Below are 19,373 nucleotides of genomic sequence, written 5' to 3'. Positions count from 1 at the left end.
CGAAGGTCAAAGGAGGAAATTTGGTGGGTTAGAGAGAGAAAGAGAAAGGAAAGACAGTGGCAAAGAAGGTGGGCAACGTGGGGTCACGAAGGGAGGCTGCTGATAGTTTTGTGGTAAACCATACCTCCTTGGGCAACTTGACATTTGGTGGAATTTTAGACACCAATTTGACGGACTTGGTTTAAGTTGTCTTCTTCCATGGCATGAGCTTCCTGATTTCAATTGGGTCAATATCCAGTAGAGATTCAATGATTAAAAAAATGAGAAATGGGTAATAACTATTTTAATCTTTACCCAAGTTCATAATGATGAAAATGGGATGAGTTTCATCCCATACAGAGTACATGGACTAAACTAAGCTCGTATTTGTGCAAATAAAATGAGTTTTCTCATCTACACGATATGAATAAAAAATTAACAAAAATTAAATAAAAGTAAAAATTGCAACATTGATTTGATCTAAGTTTAAAGTAAAATATTTAGAGTAGAAATTAATACAAATTAAAAATTTTCCATCTTTTGATGATATTAAGGAAAAGCTCATACTAAGATTATTGTGTTTTTTGTTTTGTTTTGTTTTTAATTTGAAAGCTACAAGAATATCCATTTCGGCAGATAATGACTGCTTCGAAGACAGGAACAGATACGTAATAATTTAATAATTTAATAATTTAATTTAATTTATATAAAATATTTAATAAACATGGGGCCCTAGGGATTCATTCTCATTCCATGTGGCGATATCCATTATTCCCTTTCGTAGACCTTTTGTTTGTAGGATCCCTCACGTATCCCTAAAAGGGGAAAAAGAAGGTTCAATCAAATCCCTTTTCACACACAAAACCGCCATTCGCTTGTCAATTTGTTCTTGTTTTTAATAATCTTTCTAGCTGGGCGTTTACTGTTTCAATCCCTTCGATTTTCTATCCATATTTTAATCCTTTGGGGGCTTCTTTGAAATGGGTTTTTTGGTTGGTCACCTGAATTCTAGCTGCCTTGTATTGACTTCCCCTAGATCATGGGGGCCTGCCCTTGTCCTTCTATGTTATCCTGTCTTGTTCTTTAAGCTCCTCATTTTTCAAGTTTTGGCTCAAGTTTGGACGTATATGAGAGGTGAATTTCTCTTTCTTCTCCCTGATCTTCCTTGTTTTCTGTGAAAAGCTATGCAGATTTCTTGATGTTCTTAACTTTTTCTTAGAAAATTGGTTGAGTTTCTTGGATTTTGGGTTCAAATTCTGATCCTCCTTGATATGGGTTATTTTGAATCTGGGTTTTTTTTGAATTCCCCTTGATCAATCCCTTTTGGATGGATTTGTGATTGGTGGCAACTGTTGAGAAAGGCACTTTCTGGGTTTCTTCAATAGCTAAGGCTCTTCAAGTTTCTTTGGTTTTTCCTCTTGAATCAGGACCAGTTAAGGGTTGGGAAGAGCCGACATTCAGGCGCCAAACCTTCCGGTTGATGTGAGTTCTTGGGGAAAATCAGCCTGTTATCTCTAGAGCTACCTTTATTCATTGGATCACTAAGGTCGACTTTAGTCCGTGCTCGATAGGTGGGTCTTGTATTAGCCAAAATATACTTGATCAGCTGGAGTTTGAGTATCAACATTGTGTGGTTTTGTCTTTGTGCAGTGAGGGAATCAGCTTTTGGAAGGGACTATGAAGTGTTTTCATGTATTCAACAACAAGAGAAACATTGTTGAGCTAAGGAAATCTAGGAAATCGAATTCGATTCTCTCGTGTAACTCAAATTCGACGTCGATGAATCAAGATCTTAAGATGTTTGACTCGGAAGTAAATTCTCAGAATGTCTCAGAATTCAGTGCAGCATCCTCTGCTATATCATTTGCAGCTTTGTCTCAAAGACATAGTAATCTTAGGGAGTTCACATTCTCAGATTTGAAAGCAGCCACGAAGAACTTCAGCCGCTCGCTCATGATCGGAGAAGGAGGATTCGGTAGTGTATATCGAGGCGCTATCCGTAACTCGGATGATCCACGTAAAAGAATAGACATTGCTGTTAAGCAATTAAGTAGAAGAGGATTGCAGGCAAGTTCTCTTACTCTAATCTCCCACCTTCCCCAAGTTTTTACTTAGATATGTACTTATTTGCATCATGTTGGGTTAGCTGAGAATGTTCCATATATGGCTGTATTAAGATATTTTTGTGAAAGCCAAAAGAGATGACTGAAAAGATCCCCATTAGACACCTATAAAAATTAAGAACTGCACAAAGCTGGGGGAATATTATTCCATCTCCATCTAAGTGTCAAAAGTTGAAGTCTAATATTAAAGAATTCGAGAATTCTTTCTTGTAACGGCCCAAGTCCACTGCTAGCATATATTGTCCGTTTCGGCCCGTTACGTATCGTCGTAGCTTCACGGTTTTATAATGCGTATGCTAGGGAGAGGTTTCCACACCCTTATAAAGAATGCTTCGTTCCCCTTTCCAACCGATGTGGGATCTCACAATCCACCTCTATTCGGGGTCCAGCGTCCTCGTTAGCACTCATTCTCCTCTCCAATCGATGTGGGATGTGAGATCTCACATTTCTAAGCATAGAACTTCTTGCATTTTCCTTAAGAGCCCCGAAGGGGGTGGACACTAGGCGGTGTGCTATTGAGGACGCTAGGCCCCGAAGGGAGATGGATTGTGAGATCCCACATCGGTTGGAGAGGGGAACGAAGAATTCTTTATAAGGGTGTAAAAACCTCTCCCTAGCAGACGCATTTTTAAACCGTGAGGCTGATGGCGATACGTAACGGGCCAAAACGGACAATATTTGCTAGCGGTGAGCTTGGGCTATTACATGCATATCCAATTATTCCCACTATTGTAGCGAACTTTGGTTAAATGCATTTACATTTAGCCTTACTTTGAGACATTTGTATAAAAAGGAACAAAAAGCTCTTCCTAGAAGTGGATTGAATAACAAAACAGAGTATAGTTACAAGAGGGATGTCCCCTACAAGGTTGCATTGCATGGACTTATAATTTCACAGTTTTTGTTTGGCTGGTGGTGTAAAATATCAACTATCTAAAGTGTTGAGAATGCTTTTGTAGGCTAAATTAATCGCCCTTCCGAAAGCCAAAAAGTTAATGATAAGCTAGTTTGGACATGAACTTTCTTATTAGTATTGCATTTCTGATTTCAGTTTCTATCCTATCCACTAGGGTCACAAGGAATGGGTGACAGAAGTGAACTTTTTGGGCGTTGTCGAACATCCAAATCTCGTCAAATTACTAGGCTACTGTGCCGAGGATGATGAACGAGGGATCCAGCGACTACTCGTATACGAATATATGCCTAACAGGAGCGTGCAAGATCATTTATCAAGCAGGTTTAATGGTTCTCTTCCATGGGCAATAAGAATGAAAATAGCACAGGATGCTGCTCGTGGCTTGGCGTATCTACATGATGGAATGGATTTCCAGGTACCATATAATTTTGCAAGAATCTTATTGTGAGATCCCACGTCGGTTAGAGAGGGGAACGAAGCATTCCTTATAAGGGTGTGGAAACCTCTCCCTATCAAACGCGTTTTAAAACCTTAAAGGGAATAAGGGAAAGCCAAAAAAGGAGAATATTTGCTAGCGGTGGGCTTGAGCTGTTACAAATGATCTCAGAGCCAGACACCGGGCAGTGTGCCAGCGAGGACGCTGGTCCCCACTGGGGATAGGTGGATTGTGAGATCCCACATTGGTAAGAGAGGGGAACGAAGCATTCCTTATAAGGTGTGAAAACCTTTCCTTAACAGATGCGTTTTAAAACCTTGAGAGGAAACCCAAAGAGGACAATATCTGTTAGCGATGGCCTTGAACTGTTACAAATGACATCAGAGCCAGACACCGGGCAGTGTGTTAGTGAGGACGTTGGTCCCCAAAGGAAGTGGATTGTGAGATCCCACATCGGTTGGAGAGGGAAACGAAACATTTCTTATAAGGGTGTGGAAACTTCTCCTTTGTAGACACGTTTTAAAACCTTGAGGGAAAACCCAAAAGGGAAAACAAGATCTACTGACGGTGGGCATGGACGGTTAATTTTCTCTTCAGCCAAAACTAGTGAACTAGCTGTATTGTATTGTCTATGCTTCTTTACATATATGGTAGCCTAATTGTCATAAATCTTTAAGCAGATCATATTTAGGGATTTCAAGGCTTCAAACATACTTTTGGATGACCACTGGAATGCTAAGTTGTCTGATTTTGGATTGGCCAGGCTGGGGCCTTCTGATGGACTGAGCCATGTCTCTACAGCGGTTCGTATGCAACTTATCTAAAATCTAACCAGTTTTAGGAAAGCCAAAATGACTGCACGTTTGTTTTTCTATATATTTCAAATCAGTAATAAACAATCCATGTATAGATTGTAGGAACAATAGGATATGCAGCTCCTGAATACCTTCAAACAGGACGACTCACAGCAAAAATCGACGTATGGAGCTACGGAGTTTTCCTTTATGAACTGATTACTGGTAGGCGTCCCCTAGATCGAAACCGTCCTAAAGGCGAGCAAAAGCTCTTGGAATGGGTCAGACCACACCTATCTGACATAAAGAAGTTTGAGCTGATAATGGACCCAAAACTTGAAGGCAAGTATTCTCTTAAAGCTGCTCATAAACTAGCAGCTGTAGCGAACCGTTGTTTGGTTCGAAAGGCTGCGGTACGCCCGAAAATGAGCGAGGTCTTGGAGATGGTAACTCGGATTGTGGAAGGGGACTATCCTGAGAGCCCTCTGCTTCCAGTAAAGAGCTTGAGTTCTAACAATGATTCTGAAGGATCAAAAAGTGAACCTTTGAGAAAACGGATTATGAATTCATTTATTGGAGAGAATGGTTGTTTGATTGGCCTAGCTTGGAGACCCAAAGTTGTGAGAACTTGTTGAACAAGGTTGAGAGGAATGATACTGGATCAATTACAGTAGTTTTGTTTGTGCAGAAATTTACTCTTTTCAGTGTCCAAAACTGAGCGAGTGTGTAAGTTATATATATACTGGAAACCAGAATTATTTTCATTTAGTTTTAATATGGATGGAATTAGCTCTAACAGATGATTGTTCATCAATAGGAAAGAAGAGGAGAGGAGTTGAAATACCTTTTCTTTTTCTTCTTCTCCTGTCATCTTTGTAATGCCAAAAACTAGTTCTTAGAACCTTAATTATGAGATCCTACGTCGGTTGGGGAGGAGAAGAACGAAGCATTCTTTATAAGGGTGTGGAAACCTCTCTCTAGCATACACGTTTTAGAAACTTTGAGGAGAAACTTGAAAGGGAAAGCTCAAAGAGAACAATATCTGCTAGCAGTGAGCTTGAGTCGTTACAAATGATATCAGAGCTAGACACTAGGCGATGTGCCAGCGAGGAGGCTGAGCCCCATAGGGGGGTGGACACGAGGTGGTGTGCCAATAAGGACGATGGGTCCCGAAGGGGGTGGATTGGGGGGTCCCACTTCGATTGGAGAAGGGAACGAGTGCCAGCGAGAACCGCTGACCCCGAAGGGGGTGGATTGTGAGATCCCATATCGGTTAGGGTGGAGAACGAAGCATTCTTTATAAGGGTGTGGAAACCTCTCAGTTGGGGAGGAGAACAGACCCCAAAGGGGGTGGATTGTGAGATCCCACTTCAATTGTGGAAGAGAACGAAACATCCGATCAAGTTGTAGAAACCTCTCCCTAATATACACATTTTAAAAACCTTGAGGGAAAGTTCAAAGAGGACAATAGCTGCTAGTGGTGGCGAACAAGTCCAAAGAGGACAATATCGGCTAGCAGTGAACTTAAACCGTTACATTAATCCAATGACAACACTTTAAAAGCTTATGTAAGTTAGCCTTTACACTCAGAGGAAAATGTACTCAAACATCTTAATTGATATTAAAGGTTTCGAAAAGTTCCATTTAGAACGACTTATACAGGCACTTCAAACAGGTTGGAAAGCAAATCTCATTACCATAACAAAATGAATCTGAATGATGTCAAACTTTAAGAAACAAAGACATTGACAAGCAAGAGGGAAAACAGGCATAAATGAACAAGCTCATCTATGTTCATAGGGAAACGAGAAATCTAGAGTTCCCCTATAATTTAATGCACAACATAAACGTTACACAAAACCTATCAGAATCTATGCTGCTCAACCACCGAGTCATGGTGGTTGGGAAGGCCAAAACTTCAGCCATTCAATTTCTCAATGATTTTCCTTAGAGATGAATATGATCCAAATGCTGATGCAACAGCTCCTATTGCTATAACTATGAAACAAAGTGCTCTCTGTAAAAGAACAAGAAAAACAAAAGGGAGAGTCTTCTAAGTACGCAAGTTCTAGTATGCAAATAAAAGAAAACACAATGAACAGGACGTTTTTTACCTGCAAAAATGGTACTTTCTCCTTCAAAATTCTGAGGTAACAGGCACAAGGGAGTATCAAAGTCTGCAATACAAATTTAATGAGTTAGTTTCAGCCTAATGATTCTCCACAATGGTATGATATTGTCCACTTTGAGCATAAGCTCTCGTGGCTTTGTTTTGGACTTCCCCAAAAGACCTCATACCAATGGAGATGTATTCCTTACTTATAAATTCGGGATCATTCCCTAAATTAGCCAATGTGGGACAACCTCCCAACCATTCTCAAAGATTAGCAAACTTACCACTAGCATGGTCAGCAGTGACCCAATCAAAGACATCACAAGACCTGCATGCAAAAAATTTTAATCATGTCTCCAAGGCCAAAAGGGCATTTTCTTCATCAGAAATTGGCATGGAACAAGAAATGTACATACCAAAAAAGGGGATAGACAGGCCGACCAGTAAGGTAGATATTACAAGAGCTGTTCTAATAAGGATGGAATAAATATGAGACTTGGGGTGGTTTGGTGGTATGAACTCCTCCAGACTCATTGCTACTGGAGATATTGTTAATGCATACGTGGGAGTAATTAAGGAGAAATATTAAACTTCTGGTTCAAATATGGTTGCAGAACTTAGGGTGAAGCAAAAACAGGACAAACGAAAATTTAAGTACAGTGAGCAACAAGTATATATTAGACTCTGAAAGGATATTTGGTAAATGGGTTTATTACCTGCCAAAGAACAAATAAGAAACGTGAGAAATTGGTTTGAACAGAGTAGTGACAGTAGAAATTTACCAGCTTACCGTAGTCCAGACAGCAATCTTTGAGGCAACCAAATCCCCGGGCAGGTTTAGTGTGTATTGGGATAATGTTGATTCTCCAAACATTAAGTATCCCATAATAGCAACACAAGCATACATCAAAGTACAAATGCCAAAACTGCATTCATAAAGAAAGTAAATGGTGTTATTGTTAACATGGATGATTGTTTTTCTTTATGGTTGGTGGGTTCTATCAACCCTTTTGAAGGGTGACCAATAGAGGCCTCATACTAATGGAGATGTATTCCGTACACCATAGAGCCTCCTGTGAGGCCTATGGAGCCATCGAACAGCTTCCCCTTAATTGAGACTCCACTCCTTGTTCTAGAGCCCTCAAATAAAGTACACCATTTGTTCAACACTTGAGTCATTTTGTACTACACTTTCGAGGCTCACAACTTTTTTGTTCGACACTTAGGATTCTATAGACATGACTAAGTTAAGGGCATGACTTTGATACCATGTTAGGAATCACAGATCTCCACACTAGTATGATATTGTCCACTTTGAGCATAAGCTCTCATGGCTTTTCGGCTTCCCCAAAATGCCTCGTACCAATTGAGATAGTATTCCTCAGTTATAAACTCATGATCTTCCACGCCCAACAATCCTCAACACAGATTAATGAAGACGTGTAGACACATGGAGTTTTCTCCAGCACTATAACAAGGCTTAAACGATTAATACTTCAGAGGTCCTTAAGAATGATGCCTAATTGTTTGTGAAAATGGATGGAGATATAAAATTACCATGTCAAAAGAACTGCTGGGAATTGGCTTTGTTTACCCATTGAACTATAGATGTTGGGAAATACAGCATGTCCTGAGTAGCAGAAACCGTAAAGACCCAGAGCAACAGGGAGAGTTGAGAGGTTCAGAGGAGTCACCGTGCCATGGAAGCCGACGTTATCTACCACCCCAACCCAAAACAAGCATACAACCACCACGATTGATGCAACAACTCCACCAGCTGCAAAATAGGGGCATTTTATAGTAAAAATCACAATTGTTGAGTCAATCATGAATTTATATTATAGGTAAGGAATACATTTTTATTGGTATGGGTCTTTTGGGACCGCCCAAAATAAAGTCACGAGAGGTTATGCTCAAAGTGGACAATATCATACCATTGTGCTTACCAGAGATATAACTTAAAATACTGAGATCCCGAAGCCAAACGGTGGGAAGAACAGCAAGGGCAGTCGCTATAGCGAATAAAAGGTGCGCATTTAACTCAAATCCTCCAAAAGTAACGTGTGCACTGGGAAACAAGGTAGACAGATTGTCGCTCTCCAGAATCACGTACTCAATACAAGAAGCCTGCAAGACGAGCATATCTAGTTAGGTCACTTCGTCAACAATAAGCCTAATTTTTTGTTTCAACATCATTACGAAAATGAAATATCGTTGCATTAGCATCACAAGCACCATACAATAATATTAGCATGGATAATGCAGATTTCCTTAGAGATCATGAATAAGCTTTCCATTTCTTAGAAAAAATGAACGAGAGGAGTAAGCGTTAGCTTTTCTCGTGTAATATAATAAGAACCAAACCCAAATATAATTTATTTATATTATATATTGATAGCATTCTCACATCATTCATTTTTCTCCGTTTATTATTCTTTTCAAAAAATAATTATATTAAAGTTTTCATTTTTTAATATAATGTTTTAAAAAAAATTATGAAAAAGATCTTAATAATCCAATATTTTCCTATATAATATTCTATTAATGTTATTGATAAAAATGGACTTTAACAATTAAAAAAGTATATCATTATAATTTTAAAATTTATTTATTTATTTTTTAATATATATATAAAATATGTGTTGAAAAAAAAAAATATATTAAATAAGATGAGCCCTCAATTTAGAGGAAAAAATGTTCTCCACCCCTTCCTTATGCTAATTTCCTTCACATTCAAAACAGATCCAGTAGATAAAATAGACATCTCCACATATAACACACCTATAACACTAAAGAAAGGTACATGATTCTAAATATGTTAAAACAAAACTTTGAACGAATCTTCCTTTTTATGTCCGTGTTAAAATTTCATTTTTATGTACGTGTTAAAATTTCATTTTCTAAATTGAAGCCCACAGACAAATAAGGGTAAGAAATACAAAGAAGCATATTAACTCTTATTTTTCAAAAAAAAAATATTAATTGACATTGGCTTAGCTAATCAACCTAAACGAGTTGATTGTAAGTCATTAAGAGCGCTGGTGGACCAGAGAGTTGCCACTTGCTGTGTGTGTTACGTATGACAATAATTTAAAAAATTAAAAAAATTAAAAAATTAAAACATTAAAAAATTAAAAATTAAAAGCCCGAGAAGGAGTACTTACGTATAATTCCACGTACAATACTATCTGCATCCACAACCAACCAAAACCATATCTTAAACAATCAGCTACCTCATAATATAATATTTATTGTAATTTTTTAAAAAAAAGATCTTAATATAAAGAAGAAACGAAAACATAAAAAAAATTAAATCTAACTTTAATTTATTAAATCTTTGTTTTTTTGGGTTAAAAAATGTTGTATTTCTTAGAAAGTTAAATAGAATGGAAAGGCAGTTTTACCGAGATGAGGACACGACCAAGGGCACCAAAAGCAGCCTGGCCAATGTCAGGGTAAGTTTCGATGCCTGGCTTACTATCCAAACAAGCACGCAGGAGGATACCAGTGTAGAAAGAAAGCACAGCGAATATCAACAAAATGGATATCCCCAACCATCCTCCTTCCTTCATAGCGAATGGAGTCGACAGTAATCCCACCCCACATAGCGCATTCATGCCTGCATTTCAACCTCAATCACTTTCACAATAACAATAACACAAACATTTACTAGACCTGCTAACAATCAGTAACAGAAGTGAATTGAATGTCAACTTACAAGCTACCAAGTTAATATCATACTACTGTGGAGATTCATTATTCCTAGCATAGTATAAGAGTCATATTCTATGGTGTACTTTGTTCAATGAAAAAATTGTTGAGGATGGTTGAGGATTGTTGGAAGGAAGTCCATTGGTGCAAGGTCTTTTGGGAAAGTCCAAAGCAAAGCCATGACTTATGCGTGGACAATATCATACCAATGTAGAGATCCATTATTCCTAATACTATCTTGTTCACGGAATACAAGTTACCAATTAACTCCATAAAGTATATTCTAACCGAAAATAATTTAGCTGATTAGAGCTATATAAAATATATTCTACAACTAATTTTATATCTCAAATCAAATTTTAGTTACCATTGGCGACAGCTTGGCCAAAAGAGCTATGGCGAGAAATGGGGAGGCCATGAGAGTCAATGGCAAGGTTGTCTTTCTCATCCCTCCTCATGGATAAGGAAGAGCGCCGGGAAGGAGGGCCGAGATGGGAATAAGAGGCATGCTTTTGTGGCTGGTCTACTACTGATGATAGCAGTGGTTTTATTATGGAAGTAGAGAATGCTTCAGGAGTGAATCTCCTTGTCAATGAGGAAGAAAGAAACGAGCTTCCAAATCTAGTCAACGATGGAGAAGGTACACTTCCAAGCATATCAATAGATTTCCTGCAACATTATAATTTGATTTCTAAATTATTATTAAGAAAACATTCATACATAAATACTGTTTTGTAGCATGAATAGTACTTCAATTAATTAATTGCCTGAGTACTTTGAAAAGAAGACAAGGCTTACAAACATCAAATAATTACTTATAATTAAATACAGAGAGGAAATATTAGAAAATTTTCCCATATATGCATACTACAAACGTTCATTAAGGATGTGGTTGAAACAAGGTTGAAATGAATGCTTGTTCAACAAAGGGTTAGAAAACAGCCAAAACTACAACTCAAAAGCTTTAGAGTTCGTTGTAAAGCTATTCATTGAACTCTATCCATTTTTATTATAAACACACACACACACACACACACACACACACACACACACACACACACACACACACACACACACACACACAAAAAAAAAAAAAAAAAAAAAAAAAAAAAAATCAAAGGCAGTTTGAATCCTTTAATTAATTTTTTTTTTTTCAAAATATGGTTTAATTTATAAATAATAAATATTAATTTATATTTATTTGATTTTTCCCCCTTATTTTATAAATAATAAAAATTGTACTTATGTTTACAAATTATCCACGTTTAGAATGTCCAAGAGGCCCTACTTTATTAGGTGGACTCGTGAGTGGGATAACTCTCCAGAATAATCAGGACAAACACCAAAAGCTTGTTGTTAATAAAAATTATGATTATTTCCAAATAAAGCTTAAAGACTTCCTTTATTTCCCATACTAATAATAAATAATAAATAAATTATTAAAATTTAATTAAAAAAAAACACCTGTATTTTATCTAAAAAAAATAATATATCTTTAAATTTTTAAATAATATTTTTAAACTAAAAAAAAAAAATTGTTAAATTTTATTACAAAAAAATATTTTTAATTTTAAAAGTTACTTAAAAAACTTTATTAAAAATATTAAAAAATGTGTTTGAACTTTTTAAAAAAATTAAAAAATATTTATATTGTTGGTATATTAATGCTAACATTAATAACTAAAAAAAGGTTCAAAAAGATTTTATTATTAATATTCTTATAATTTAAGAGCTATAAGAGATAATTTATGAACATAGACGATTTTAATGTTAGTATTATTAATACATATTTAAAATATATGAGTATATTTTTTTTAAAGATATTTTAAAAAGTTTAAAAGGATTATTAAAATATTTGGAAGTGAATATTTTTAAAATATAGAAAGTTTGGCAAAGACTTTTCTTCGTTACCAGTTTTCCGCCATTTTCATCATTTTTTTCTAGAAAAACAAAATTCCCGCTGAAAATTTTACTTTCGTGATTTCAATTTTCGAGTAAATCACCAGTGATTCTAATCTAACTATTAGGGAAAGGAGATTTGAAGCAGATGAAATGGAAGGATAAAATCTGCAGAATGAGGAACGAAAGAGGTGAAACGGAGAGAATCTGAACCTGTAACTTTTAGGCCAAGCGGCGGTATTGTAAGAACTTGATTGTTTATGATTCTGATTATGCATCGATAAGCCGGAAGAATCCGATTCGTTTCCATCGTCTTCGCCATTGTCGAGTTCCTTTTCTAGATCTTCGTCGTCAGAACTTTCGATGTAAAAACTTCGATCCGACACGGAGTTCTTCATTTTCTTATCAAAATTCAAATTCCTCCTTGTTGCAATTCGTTCCTTCAACTGAGAAATAATCAGTCTCAATCAAGTAGACCACAAAGTACAGATCCAAAGCAGAGAGAAAGGATAGAGAAACAACGTTTCAGATATAATTAAACACATGCCAATCCTTTTCCAGTAGCTTGAATCGCGAATAACAAACAAATAAATAATCAGTGAAAACATCAGAATTAAGGCGCCAAAAACGTCGATCAATTCATTATTTAATCAATTTTTTCAAGTAGAATCCACGAAATCCGCCTAAAAATGACGGTAAAACGAGAAGCTACAAATTGACATCAATTCAAAATTATAATTCTAATCGTGTCTGAAAAATCTGAAGTATTCGAACACTGTTTGGCTGCCGAGAAATTATACTTATAGGCTACGGTAAATAGAAATTGAATTGAAATTCGAACGTCAATCCAAAGTTCACGTAACTAAAAATGAAAAAACAAAAAACAGAAGCAAAATCACGTTCGATTTCACACAGATCACGAGCCCTACAGAAAGTTCAAGACAAGAAACGGCATTGAAAGAATCAAATCTGATAATGAAGTTTTGTGAAAAGCAAAAAAGAGAGGGAGAAATGTCAAACCTGGGGAGAGCGAATCGTGAACTCTGTCGATCCGTGGTTCTTCTCCTTCTGTGGACTCCCCTTTATTTCTGTTTTTCTCATGAATATTCTTTATAATTTCAAACATTTTAATTTAGCTCATGACGGGATTATTTGTACTTATTTCCTTTTTGGATAAGTTTATCCTAATTTAATGTTTCAATTTCATTTCATAATTAATTAGAAAATAAGCATAATTTCTAAAAATTAAATAGATTTTTTAAAAAGAAACTAAATATGATGAATATAATGTTTGTACAAGTTCAATTTTTTTACTTTAAATATTTTATAACTTTTTTTTTTTTTTTTTTTTTGTAATTTACAAATATTTTTAAAATAGTTGAGTTTCAAAAACTAAAATAAATAATTATTATTTTTAAAAAAATTCTAAGAATTTTAATATGAAAAGTGTAATGAAAATGGTGAGAAAATACATTCAATTCTAAAAAAATTAAATAATTATCAAAGAAAACTACCATTTCTACTTTCAATTATATTATAATTTTTATATATTTTCTATTAAAAAATAAGTAAAAATATTGTTGTATTCCCATTTTATTTTTGTTTTCTTTTTCCATCCTCTCAAACTTACCAAATTTAAAATTGTTTTCTTTTTCATCCCTCGAACTTACCAAATTTAAAATTTATTTTTTATTTATGACTCCAAATTAAGTTCATCCAAAACCCGACCACAAACTTTGATGTTACTTGTTTAGTTGTCATGTCCCGAAAGTTAACTGTTTTCTTGCGTGGTACCAGAACAAATATAGTACGAATAAAACGTAACTCCTTTCAGTATTATAATATAGCAAAACTATATATCTAAATATTATAGATAAGTTTGAAAATGATCAAAAATTAAGGATGAAAATCGGAGTTTTGAAAGAATAAGACCACAATAGAATAAAGATAAACACAAGAGACTAGAATATCCTCCCGTTCAAAGTTATTTGAGAGATTAGAGTATAAAGAATATCGATAAAAAAAATGAAAATACGACGAATTTACATCAGTTCGAAATTCACAAAGCTTGAAAATGGTATATTTGAGAACAGAGCTCTACATCAAATTTCCTCTTTAAATACAGAATTGCAAGTGTATGCAAAGTTTACCTTGTTTCTTCCTTTTTATGCCTTTCTAGCCAGATGAGTGAAGTGAAGAGAAACTGCAGTGTTGCTTGGCATTGGAGTATTCTTCAAACAAATTCAGAACAACACTGAAACAGAAGGCGGATCGGATCAGCTCGGCTCGGCCGAACCTGTTCACGAACTATCGCGCAAAGTCGGGAAACTGAGTCCATCTTTTAGATGGCTGGCTGAAGTAGGCCATGCCCATTTCAGAATGTTTGGACCTAAGATCTGATAACAATATCAACACCCTAAATGAGTTGTGTCTTGGGTGTTTCATTCAGAACCCAGATGAGTTACCATATGAGTAGATCATAGATTCAATATTATTTACAAGATGTGACAAGAAAACTTCGAATTTTGGGTTATTACAAAGTCTTATTTGTCACATCTTATATTTTATGATGCGACGAGATATCTATTATAAGATGTGACGAGAAAAACTTGTAATACCCAACATCAGAATGTTAACACAGGGGAACATGTTTGTGCAGACAGACACATATGCAGTAAAAAAAGGATAAGTAGAAGACACCAACCAAGGTCATGTTTTTATAAGCACCGACGTCGAACGGGTGCTGATAGCTCTGTCCAGACTTTCTAGCCAACCATGCTGCACGTATTCCTTCGTAATACTGATAGAAGAAACACGATTCTAACTCAATGGTCGGAGGGGGGAAGAAACTCATGCTTATAAGTCCAAGTATCCAACTGTAGGAATTGATATCATACCTCTATAGTCGTCATATTTCGAACGATGAGGTAGATATGCCAGCCCAGAAGAGTTCCGAGCGTTGAGCTCAAGGAGATCATCATCACTGCACAAATAACCTAAAACATAAAAGTTAAGTAAATCTCTGGCCAGCAACGATACTTTAATGATCAACTATGTCGGTCAGAATTTTTCTACTTTTAAGGCCTAGCTTGCACATATCTCGACTAGCGCCCATAACTTGAACCAATTCTCTTGACCATAGCCCGTTATTGACTCTCAGGCAGATCCAGATAGTCGTAACAGCAAAGGCATTTCAACGAAATAAGATGAACGAAAACAGATGTGGGTTACATAAACAAACAACTTACATAGAAAATATTTACAGAAAGCATTCCCTCAAAATTCCAGTTCTTCTGAAATGCACATCTCATAATGATGAACTAAGCAACCAAAGCCCAAGTTATAAGCAAAAAAAAAAAAAAGATTTCTTGTTAAATGAAATGAACTAAACTGAAAAGGGCATACAGTGGAATATAAGCTTGCCAAAGTCCCGTACGAGACAAGGACGAAAAAGGACTTGTAGTTCCAATAACCAACACAGTTATTTATCCACAAACAATGATGATCCTGCATCCAGTTTAAGCCCATGTCAAACAGAGGAATAAACCACAGGCACTCAGTTTAACCATGTCTGCAACTAAGAGCAAGAGTTCAATTGTTATGCTTTAGATACAACAAAACCTACCATCCTCAGAACACACTTTCTGCAGACTCGACAATGATGGGTCCTTGGAGGCTTGTAGGTGCTACATTTTTCACAATGCCTCACCTGTAAAGCCTGTCATTAAGTCATGAATTTGTATCAATGACTCGAACACAATACGGAGTTCACAATTGCATTGATGTCTTATTTGCCTGTTGCACGTTAAATACTAAACATGGTGAAAGATTGTTTGTGGCTCCATGTCATAAAGGTGCCACCGGATTCTAGGTTCAGATTTTCTCGACGGAATAGTACCCTCGATACGAAGAAAGAGGGGATATGGGTACGGGTTATGATCAGACCGGATTGAAGGTCTATCGACAATATGTTGCTGACAAACCGATAGCAATGGACAAGGTAACGTATTTCCTCATTTTCAGTGTCACTGAGCTTCAAAACTATATAGACTTTTGTCGATAAGGCAACGTATTTCCTCATTGTCCTAACGTATTCAAGGGTACTTGATAAATGTAGGATTAAAAGTTCACAATTAAGATAGGCTAATCCCATGTGGTTTCTCTTCCATTAAATTACTGTCCAATCACCATTTCATCCCTTGAAACCTTCGAATAATGTCACCCTCTAATGCATGCACTTATTAAACTAGCTCAAGATTGTGACTTAGGTCTTATGATACCATATATCGAGTCATAAAGTAGTGTGCAATCTCTTCGGCTTGAACGATAAGACTGTAAATGAAATTACATATTACCATCAAATATCCTTCAAGAAATTGACGTATTGAGGAGCTATACAAATAGAGGCCTAGTTGAACCTTCTTTGAGACCAATATAAGACAAAACAAATTATAATCAGGACAAAGATACCTTGGTTGGGATTTTGGCGGCTGTCCTGTTCCACTTTGAATATATCAATAAATCATATAATTCTATAGTATCTTATCTGTAGCCTTCAAATAAGAATAGAATGAAAATAACAAAGAAAACCTATTCATTTTATTCATAATATCCATTAACAAATACATCAGCCGATAAGAATTCTTTCCTGAACAAAGTGGTCATCAATTCATCCAATAGAACTCCATAGTTCCATCACTTGAAACTACACTAATATCAATTAAGGCTCGATAGCCATGTACCGCAGTACGTGTAGTTGAACAAAGTGATCATCAATTCATCCAATTGAACTCCATAATTCAACTAAATTTGTTATTCTCCACTTGAAACCACATTTATATTAACTAAGGCTCAAAACCTTCAATGCGTGTAATTGTCAAGACATCCATATACAGAGATAATCAATCCAAAACGTTCAAAGAAGCAAATTCTATAAGTTCATAAATAGACAAAGAAACACAAAGCTGAGGTTTAAATAGAAACCTCGAATTCACATCATAGAATGAGAGAAAACAAACGAATCAAATTCGTACTAACTTACGGAAATCTTGGCATCGTGATCCGAGCCGGCATTTTCTTCAACATCAGGCAAATAGGAAGATGGAACAGGACCTGCGTCGGTGAGAACACAAACGGCCAAAGAAAAAAGGCAGAGCGAAGCCAAGTAAGTGAAAATCAAAGAGCTAATCAAACCGGGAGAGGTGAACAAACCAATCCAATCCTCGATGAAAATGAACACCGTAATGTAATACACAAAACCTATCAACGATAGCACAGAAAATATGGGAACTGATAATAATCTCTTGATTTTCATCTGGGATTCGAGCAGAATTGGAGCGAAAACAGAGCCAGCTTCGCCATAGCGAGTATTCGCAATTTTCAATATCCAGAAATGGGCCGTGTTTGGGCCTGGCGAAGCCCGGTCCGTGTTTCCTTCCTCCAATCGAGGTGGGATCGCCCCCAAATCCACCCCTTTAGAGCCCAGCGTCCTTACTGGCACACCACTTCTTGTCTACGCCCCTTCGGAGAACAGCGAGAAAGTTGGCATATCGTCTGGTGTCTGGCTCTGATACCATTTGTAACGACTCATATCCACCGCTAGCGGATATTATTCTCTTTAGGCTTTCCCTTTCGGGCTTCCCCTCAACGCTTTAAAACGCGTCTGCTAGGGGAAGGTTTCCACACCCTTATAAATGGTGGTCTATTCTCCTCCCAACCAATATGGGACATCACATCTTTAGTTGACTTTTTAGCTCAAGTTGACTTCAACCTCGGGTCAAGGACATGTGTGAGGCTCGTCGACTTTCTTCTTACTGGTTGTCTCTAATTTATCCTTCAAATGAGACTCAGATGGTCTCATCATAAATGGGAGGATCTCGGGAATATGAAATGCTTAATTCTAGTTGGATGTTCACGGGGAGGATTTACTCGCTCGAGTAGAGTTTTTCGATCGAATCTTGAAAACACATAAAATAGTAATAAAAACGTAAGATTTGGAAGCTTGGCTTTTGTGCATTAAATATCCTCCTTCCGATCTTTGAAAAACAAGACCGTTAAAGAAACACTAGACGACAACAACTTAGGTTATAATCATTATCAAATAATTTTGAACTACCGATAGTATCGGTGTCTTAACCATTGATGCTCGGGTTGACGTTTTTCTCTCTCTACAATTAAATATTGCAAAAAGATGTCTACATTATGTTGTTATCGTAGTAAGGAAAATGACCGATTAGTTTTTTTCTCTCTAAATAAATAGTGATTATACATCGTAATCGAGCTAAGGTTATAGAGCTAACTTCTTGACCGAGACTAAGATTATATATGTCGTGACCAGTTAAACTATACAAAAGTTAATAATTTGATTCTAAATTTCAAAAATCAAATTTACCCTCGTTAAAAAAAAAAAAAAAAAAAAAAAAAAAAAAAAAAAAAAAAAAATTAGAAACCCTAGTTCTTCATTTCTCTTTCCTTCGTCGATCTATTACACATTAAATCCGGGATGTAAAGAGTACAGAAGAATCTAATTTCTTTCCGTGCTTGATTTTGAAATGTTCTTAAAATTTTATCTATTCAAACTTTAGAAACCCTCGTTCTTCCTTTCTCTTTCCTTCGTCAATCTATTACAAGTTGAATCTGGAATGTGAAGAGTACAAAAAAAATCTAAATTCTTTCCTTGTTCGATTTTGAAATATTCTTAAAATTTTATCTATTCAAAACAATAATCTTCCGGACCACGATTTCTTTTTTGTTCTAGTCACCCCAAAATACAAAATTGTCTTGATACTTGGTATAAAATAAAACATCGAGTAAATAAGAAAAAATCGAAATTGATGAAGAAATAGCGGGTTCCTTCGTTTCTATGGTGTCTTTCCTCAATATGACAAAACTCGTACGACGAATTAGCATTCCGACGCTCGACGCTCAAAATCCATTTATCACAAAAAAAAAAAAAAAAATACTTGAAAATTTAGGGTTTACAAAATTGGACATAAATAATATATTTGAGGTACAAATTGATTTTATTGAAGCCGGCAAATGTAAGATTATATATATATATAGGGTTTTCTGAGGACGAAATTGTGGACACAGCCGATGTGGGACAAAAAAACCGCTGGAATTTGTGCTTCGTTTTCATGGCCATCTCTTCCCCAAAATTGCCAAACCCTAAAAAATGGGCATTCATGAGCTCAAAATCTCGAGACCCATCAGCTCAAATCAACAAAAAAAAACACAACAAACCACCATGGATGAAGATTAGAGCTCAAAATAAGCAAACCCATATGAAAAAAACAATCAAAACTAAACAACAAGTTCATAGATTTTCACAAAAACACAAGAACTAACTTGAAATTTGAGACCTCCAAAACAAAATAGCCATGGAATGATTGCTAACGCAGCA

General features: G+C 36.1%; 3 protein-coding genes across 6 annotated transcripts; 1 reads left to right on the top strand and 2 right to left on the bottom strand.

The window, feature by feature from the left end:
* Positions 1-76: 76 nt before the first annotated feature.
* On the bottom strand, positions 77-13,101 carry LOC111800228 (amino acid transporter AVT1C). 2 transcript variants are annotated; one of them, XM_087125172.1, is made up of 13 exons: positions 12,992-13,101; positions 12,185-12,417; positions 10,440-10,741; positions 9,766-9,980; positions 9,526-9,549; positions 8,308-8,488; positions 7,919-8,138; positions 7,152-7,287; positions 7,058-7,077; positions 6,778-6,923; positions 6,646-6,689; positions 6,363-6,425; positions 77-212 (listed from the first exon to the last, which is right to left on the bottom strand). In XM_087125172.1, exons 1-13 carry the CDS (start codon positions 13,070-13,072, stop codon positions 156-158), a joined length of 1,722 nt encoding a protein of 573 aa, XP_086981298.1. In that variant the 5' UTR covers positions 13,073-13,101; the 3' UTR covers positions 77-155. The 2 variants fall into 2 exon arrangements, with proteins under 2 accessions (XP_086981298.1, XP_023539600.2); XM_023683832.2 differs by lacking the exon at positions 77-212 and adding an exon at positions 5,925-6,265.
* Positions 784-5,016, top strand: LOC111800239 (serine/threonine-protein kinase PCRK1). 3 transcript variants are annotated; one of them, XM_087125176.1, is made up of 6 exons: positions 784-1,113; positions 1,407-1,525; positions 1,630-2,046; positions 3,173-3,433; positions 4,135-4,257; positions 4,365-5,016. In XM_087125176.1, exons 3-6 carry the CDS (start codon positions 1,657-1,659, stop codon positions 4,881-4,883), a joined length of 1,293 nt encoding a protein of 430 aa, XP_086981302.1. In that variant the 5' UTR covers positions 784-1,113; positions 1,407-1,525; positions 1,630-1,656; the 3' UTR covers positions 4,884-5,016. The 3 variants fall into 3 exon arrangements, with proteins under 3 accessions (XP_086981302.1, XP_023539619.2, XP_023539628.2); XM_023683851.2 differs by having other exon boundaries at positions 1,407-1,550; XM_023683860.2 differs by lacking the exon at positions 1,407-1,525.
* Positions 13,102-13,988: 887 nt separating the features above from the next.
* On the bottom strand, positions 13,989-17,331 carry LOC111800221 (DHHC-type zinc finger family protein). The gene is made up of 7 exons (XM_023683820.2): positions 17,013-17,331; positions 15,597-15,689; positions 15,377-15,478; positions 15,220-15,291; positions 14,869-14,967; positions 14,676-14,771; positions 13,989-14,367 (listed from the first exon to the last, which is right to left on the bottom strand). Exons 1-7 carry the CDS (start codon positions 17,283-17,285, stop codon positions 14,272-14,274), a joined length of 831 nt encoding a protein of 276 aa, XP_023539588.1. The 5' UTR covers positions 17,286-17,331; the 3' UTR covers positions 13,989-14,271.
* Between the last annotated feature and the right edge of the window lie 2,042 nt (positions 17,332-19,373).

This window comes from Cucurbita pepo, chromosome 1 (genome assembly GCF_057944985.1).
Source record: "Cucurbita pepo subsp. pepo isolate OVF chromosome 1, ASM5794498v1, whole genome shotgun sequence".
NCBI classification, from domain to species: Eukaryota; Viridiplantae; Streptophyta; class Magnoliopsida; order Cucurbitales; family Cucurbitaceae; genus Cucurbita; species Cucurbita pepo.
Note: the sequence above shows the minus strand (reverse complement) of the source record. Positions and strands in the feature narration are given on the sequence as shown.